The sequence below is a fragment of the Oncorhynchus mykiss genome, chromosome 12, assembly GCF_057628025.1.
Source record: "Oncorhynchus mykiss isolate SJ-2025 chromosome 12, ASM5762802v1, whole genome shotgun sequence".
Classification (NCBI taxonomy): Eukaryota; Metazoa; Chordata; class Actinopteri; order Salmoniformes; family Salmonidae; genus Oncorhynchus; species Oncorhynchus mykiss.
In genome coordinates this window covers 21,591,464-21,598,514 of record NC_143033.1, presented here as the reverse complement: position 1 = coordinate 21,598,514, position 7,051 = coordinate 21,591,464, and the positions used below count along the sequence as shown (strand labels likewise).

The following is a 7,051-nucleotide window of genomic DNA, read 5'->3' as shown; positions in this document are numbered from 1 at the left end:
AGACATAACTGGGAGGGAGGGCTCTTTGGGGAGGGTATCGTGATGATAGTGATGTACAGTGGCGATTTTAGCATGTACATGTTGGTGAGGCAAACTCAAAAAATATTTTTGGATGCATGCCAGCAAAGCCACTACACAACACAGCACTAAATAATACATGGATTGCACTTTAACGGTGACAAACGGTTCCCACAAACTGTTAGGGCCTACATAACGCTGCCCTAGCAACAAAGCTTTCTTTCAGCACCATGGAGTGAATCCTTACCACTGCTCCACCTGTCTATCAGCGGAGCCTTGTCTGGCAGCAAAACAGTTCATTCAGCCTCATTTACTGCCTTTAAAAAAAACATAACTGATATGGCTGACTTGCCTAAACAAATGTGGTTTCTACTGACAATTGAGATGTACAAACTATGCCATAAAGGGAAGACGAGCAGATAAGAGGCAATCCGTAATTTCAATGAGCAGATAAGAGGAAATCCATCATTTCGATTAAGACATTAATGTGCAAGATAGGACGAATGTAGTCAAGGTAACTATTTGTCAGCACTTTTAAAATGTACAGTGACATAATTCAGAACATGGGCTGTTTTTATAGTATTCTCCCTGTACACCAAGTCAGAACCGCAGGATAAATAAAGGGGGCATATAAGCAATGAAAGCTCTTAAAATATTCAATGATTACATTTCTCCAAAACAGGCTATAGGCTACATGTGCACCACCAAGTCAGAACAGTATCATGACGTCAGTGTTCTTCAGGTCGGAGCTCTAGAAAGAGGCTCGAGAAGGATGAGCATTCAAAGCGTATTTTTCTCCCAGTTGGAGCTTGTTATTTTCAGAGTGCCCAGTTGTCTTGAACTCACTGAAGTCAGAGATTTTCCAGTTCCAAGTTTCCAGTTGTTTTGAACGTGGCAGATTGACATCATGGCCAATGTATTAAACCTTTTCTGGCCCATGGTGTTGAATGTTTATCCTTTTAAGCTTGGAAAAGAGACCCTTAAACCCAGACTTGGACCACACACCCACTCCACTGAATAGAAGGTTAGTTATTGCTTGCAGTTAGCCACTGATTCCTACCAAACCACCCATTGTTGAATTTTAATTTTCTAACTTGTTGTGTAATGTATATATGTCCAATGGCCGAAGAGCACCATATGACATATGACAAGGTTTGAAAAGGATTTGCTAGTAGATTGTCGACGTGATTCATGATGATGACTGCTTGTCTAGCTTGCTAGCTAGGATGTTGACATGATCAGTTCAATCAAAGCTATGGTAGATATAATGTGATTTGACTTAATTTTATCTGTGGCCAATGACCTTGAGCCTTATTGGATGGGCACTTCTAATGTAACTCTATGGCAACACCTAAGGGGCTAGAATTTTCAAGCTCTCCCCATAGATTTTGTGGTGATGTAGTGTCCAGAAAACTGAGCCAATCACAGCGCAACTAGAGAACATTATCAACCCCTATGGGCCGTATTTTCCAGTGGCTGCCACAGAAAGCACTGAGCTAAGCTGAAACACCCGCATTTTGGAGCTGCCTTACTCAAGAAAGCAAAAAAGAGACCATGTTTGTATGCAGCTTTATTAACTCAGTTGTTATTATTTTTACAATGTTTGCAAACTGATTAATGTCAAAATAACCTGCAAAACAGGCAACAACAACAAAACATATATATATACTCTATATATTATTTATTTTTTAAATATTTTTTTACCTAAACAGGTGGGGCTCAATGCCCTGAATGACGGGTTGCCACGTGCCCTGAATGAGGTATTTAATGTTAGTAACATGCCAGGAGTGGTAGACCCATGTCACTTGAATCAAATGATAAATGGAAAGAAGGAGCTAAGCCTATCGATGTTGCTGTCGTTTGATGAAGTGGTTCTCCCAACTTATATACAACTTTGGTATGTGAGATATGCGGTGAGACCGTATGTACAGAAGCCGTTGCAGTCTTGCAATTGTAAAAAGTTTGGACACGTGGCAAGTGTTTGTCAAAGCAATAAATATTTTGTAGTTGAAGAGTCAGATGAGGCATGATGTTGTAATTGTGATGGGAATCACGTTCCCGAGATCTCGGAGTGCCCTGTACGGATGGAGGTCACAGTAGCTAGGTTCAGGGCAATCCAGCAGGTCTCCTATGTGTAGGCAGTGAAATTAGCTGAAGGAATGGTAGTGGATGTCCCACAGTCTACAGTGAATGCCATGCAGGAGAAGGTTCCCGACACACTAATAGTGAAGAAGGTGGACTTTGTTGCGTTTATAGCGCAAGTGCCAAATTGCACTAGTCAAACTAATAACAAATCAAAGAAGCTAGACATCATTGTGAAGGCGGCAATAAATGTCTGGATCCCCAGGACTTTAGAGACAAAATGTTACAGGGAGTACTGAATGAAGAGGTTCCCCCCTCCCAGGTTCCTGAGCCTGTGTAGAGATCTGAATAGACATTTAAATCGACTGAAGGAGTACAGTTTTTTGTTTTGGTTTGAAATTCAGGGTAGTACAGTAGAATGAATTTGGTTAGTGTTTTTGTTTTTGGTAATTAGTATGAACTTGCTCATCCAAAATATATTTTTTACTATCCCGTAGGTGGCGGCAATACACTTTATGAGTGTAGTCCGTCAATAATCCTCAAAGAAGAAGAAGCTAAATAAACTAACGTTAGACAGTTAGCATTTTCCTCATCACATTTTCTGACCTCGTCGTTGTACAGTAGTGTAAACTGTCTCATGAGTGTCTGTCTGAAACGGAGTGTTTAAAGGACTTTCTGTATACAAACAACTAGTTTGCTACCTAAAGTAAAAAGGGATGTCAAAGCGGCTGCGGAGCAGAGAGGTCTGCGCTGATTGTAGCTCCCAGGGTAAGCTAAACGATTGCTGGCTAGCCTTAGGAATTTAGGTAGCATGATAGCTAGTTTATGTTAGCAGTTGTATGTAATGGTAACGCAAGCGATTTTAATATTTGCTTGCTTGATTTTCACTTTCAAAGGGATTCATATTCTGTTTGATTGCTTGTAGTTCCAGCAACGCATAGCTTTGCTTGCAAGCTAAATTAGCTGCTATTATGACAATGTCCAAGAAGAATGGGGAAGTCCGCTAACCTTAGCTGTCTGTTGCTAGTTAGCAGCTGGTAGCCCTTAACTTTGTTATTGTCGCTAGTTAGTTTATGCCATCTAGACTTTACAATAGTCTTTGTTTTATAACTTTAGCTTGCAAACTAGTTGGGGTATATCTCGTTTGTGGCTGTGTGAAAGTAAAATTATGACATTTGTAGTTAGGGAGCTGCCTGAAATCATGAAAAAGAATGCATGCAGAATGATGTGACTCTCTTTTAGTCGAAATGGTTTGTGTGGACTCGGAGCCTTTGTGGTAATATTGAGTCTAAAGGTTGTGTGTTTCCCAGGCCCGTGCTGGGCCTCAGTGAACAGGGGCGTGCTGATCTGTGATGAGTGCTGCAGCATCCACCGGGGTCTGGGCCGACACAGTTCCCAAGTCCGACACCTGACTCATACACCATGGCCACCCTCCCAGCTACAGGTGAGCACCTCACACAAGCAGCTATACTGATGCTCAAGAACAGTCAACTTCTTCAATTGTTGTTTTCCCTTATTGGGTTGTATTGTTTGCTTCCTTTGTAGATGGTTCAGAAATTGTACAGCAATGGGGCCAACTCCATCTGGGAGCACAGCCTTCTGGACCCCTCGTCTATCACGAGTGGGAAACGCAAGGCCAACCCCCAGGACAGAGTCCAGTGAGTGGGGCACATTTCAAACTTTTAGTTGAAGGTTAAACAATATAATTTTAAACCAATGTGATGACAAATCTGGGTATCTCATCTCACCATGATCTATCACTCTCACATTGTTGGACTCTATGTTGTATTAAAGTGCCATTGGGGTCTGGTTTGCCTGGACAGTCTGAGTTTTGTAAGTGTGATTTTCTGTTCCCTTCACAGTCCCCATAAAACTGAATTCATCAAGGCCAAATATCAGATGCTGGCGTATGTCCATCGAATGCCCTGTCGAGAGGATGACAGTGTCACCACAAAGGACCTCAGTAAGGTGAGAGATTGCAGCCAGACCATGCCCTGGATTGCAGGCTTCATTGCCATTGAGCTCATTAATTCACCAATTTATTGTGTGAACTGTTTTTTATTATCTGTTAGCTAACCAAACCTCCTTTGGCCTACACTCTAGCAACTCCACTCCAGTGTTCGGACTGGGAACCTGGAGACGTGCTTGAGACTGTTGTCTTTGGGAGCCCAGGCCAACTTCTTCCACCCGGTATGTCAAAAAAAAAAAAAATAGTCTGTAAATCAAATACAATTTTATTGGACACATATGTTAGCAGATGTTAATGCGAGAGTAGCGAAATACTTGTGCTTCTAGTTCTGACCGTGCAGTAATATCTAACAAGTAATTTAACAATTTCACAACAACTACCTTATACACACAAGTGTAAAGGAATTAATAAGAATATGTGCATACAAATATATGGCTGAGCGAAGGCCGTACGGCATAGACAAGATAAAGTAGATGGTATAGAGTACAGTATATACCTGTGAGATGAGTAATGTAGGGTATGTAAACATTATATAAAGTGGCATTGTTTAAAGTGAATAGTGATACATTTATTACATACCATTTTTAATTATTAAAGTGGCTCGAGATTTGAGTTAGTATGTTGGCAGCAGCCACTCAATGTTAATGATGGCTTTTTAACAGTCTGATGACCTTGAGATCGAAGCTGTCCCAGCTTTGATGCACCTGTACTGACCTCGCCTTCTGGATGATAGCGGGGGGAACCGGCAGTGGCTCGGGTGGTTGTTGTTCTTGATGATCTTTTTGGCCTTCCTGTGACATCGGGTGGTGTAGGTGTCCTGGAGGGCAGGTAGTTTGCCCCCGGTGATGCGTTGTGCAGACCTCACTACCCTCTGGAGAGCCTTACGGTTGTGGGCGGAGCAGTTGCCATACCAGGCGGTGATACAGCCTGACAGGATGCTCTCGATTGTGCATCTGTAAAAGTTTCTGTCTTTTGGTGACAAGCCACATTTCTTCAGCCTCCTGAGGTTGAAGAGGCGCTGCTGCGCCTTCTTCGCCACGCTGTCTGTGTGGGTGGACCAATTCAGTTTGTCTGTGATTTTTACGCTGAGGAACTTAAAATGTTCCACCTTCTCCACTCCTGTCCCGTTGATGTGGATAGGGGGTGCTCCCTCTGCTGTTTCCTGAAGTCCAAGATCATCTCCTTTGTTTTGTTGACGTTGAGTGTGAGGTTATTTTCCTGACACCACACTCCGAGGGCCCTGTAGGCTGTCTTGTCGTTGTTGGTAATCACTGTAGTGTCGTCTGCAAACTTGATGATTTAGTTGGAGGCGGGCATGGGCATGCAGTCATGGGTGAACACGGAGTACAAGAGAGGGCTGAGAACGCACCCTTGTGGGGCCCCAATGTTGAGGATCAGCGGGGTGGAGATGTTGTTTCCTACCCTCACCACCTGCGGGCGGCCCGTCAAAGTCCAGGACCCAGTTGCATAGGGCGGGGTCGAGACCCAGGGTCTCGAGCTTAATGACAAGTTTGGAGGGTACTATGGTGTTAAATGCTGAGCTGTAATCGCTGAACAGCATTCTTACATAGGTATTCCTCTTGTCCAGATGGGTTAGGGCAGTGTGATTGTGATTGCGTCGTCTGTGGACCTATTGGGGCGATAAGCAAATTGGAGTGGGTATAGGGTGTCAGGTAGGGTGGAGGTGATATGATCCTTGACTAGTCTCTCAAAGCACTTCATTATGACGGAAGTGAGTGCTACGATAGTCGTTTAGCTCCGTTACCTTAGCTTTCTTGGGAACAGGAACAATGGTGGCCCTCTTGAAGCATGTGGGAATAGCAGACTGGGATAGGGATTGATTGAATATGTCCGTAAACACACCAGCCAGGTGGTCTGCGCATGCTCTGAGGACGCGGCTAGGGATGCCATCAGGGCCGGCAGCCTTGCGAGAGTTAACACTTTCAAATATTTTACTCACGTTGGCTGCGGTGAAGGAGAGCCCGCATGTTTGGGTAGCGGGCCGTGTCCGTCAAAGCGAATAAAGAAGTTGTTTAATTTGTCTGGGAGCAAGACGTCGGTGTCCGCGACGGGGCTGGTTTTCTTTTTGTAATCTGTGATTGACTGTTTACCTTGCCACATACGTCTCGTGTCTGAGCCGTTGAATTGCGACTCACATTTGTCTCTATACTGACACTTAGCTTGTTTGATTGCCTTGCGGAGGGAATAGCTACACTGTTTGTATTCGGTCATGTTTCTGGTTGCATTGCCATGTTAAAAAGCAGCATTCACGCTTTGAGTTTTGCGCGAATGCTGCCATCAATCCACGGTTTCTGGTTGGGGAAGGTTTTAATAGTCTTCTACGGCTGAAATCCCGTTAATGGGATCGATTTGACAACAGCCAGTGAAAGTGCAGGGTGCCAAATTCAAACAACAATAATCTCATAATTAAAATTCCTCAAAGATACATATATTATACACCATTTTAAAGAAACGTGTTGTTAATCCCACCACAGTGTCCGATTTCAAAAAGGCTTTACGGTGAAAGTATACCATGCGATTATGTTAGGTCAGCGCCTAGTCACAAAAAAAACACAGACATTTTCCAGACAAAGAGAGGAGTCACAAAAAGCAGAAATAGAGATAAAATTAATCACTAACCTTTGATGATCTTCATCAGATGGCACTCATAGGACTTTATGTTACACAATACATGTATGTTTTGTTCGAGAAAGTTCATATTTATATCCAAAAATCTCAGTTTACATTGGCGCGTTATGTTCAGTAATGTTGTGCCTCAAAAACATCCGACGAATTTGCAGAGAGCCACATCAATTTACAGGAATCTGTGTTATGCACAGAATTAAAGATATACTTCTCCTTAATCAAATCAAATGTATTTATATAGCCCTTCGTACATCAGCTGATATCTCAAAGTGCTGTACAGAAACCCAGCCTAAAACCCCAAAAAGCATGCAATGCAGGTGTAGAAGCACGGTGGCT

At 43.1% G+C, this 7,051-nt stretch overlaps 1 protein-coding gene across 1 annotated transcript in view; it reads left to right on the top strand.

Moving 5' to 3' along the window:
- The first annotated feature begins 2,458 nt into the window (after positions 1-2,458).
- Positions 2,459-7,051, top strand: part of LOC110537162 (ARF GTPase-activating protein GIT2) — a 30,811-nt gene continuing 26,218 nt past the window's right edge. Inside the window, 5 exon segments of the mRNA XM_090191978.1 lie at positions 2,459-2,868; positions 3,411-3,544; positions 3,646-3,758; positions 3,963-4,068; positions 4,204-4,290. Of these exon segments, the coding sequence (XP_090048104.1) occupies positions 2,817-2,868; positions 3,411-3,544; positions 3,646-3,758; positions 3,963-4,068; positions 4,204-4,290 (492 nt within the window). The 5' untranslated portion in view covers positions 2,459-2,816.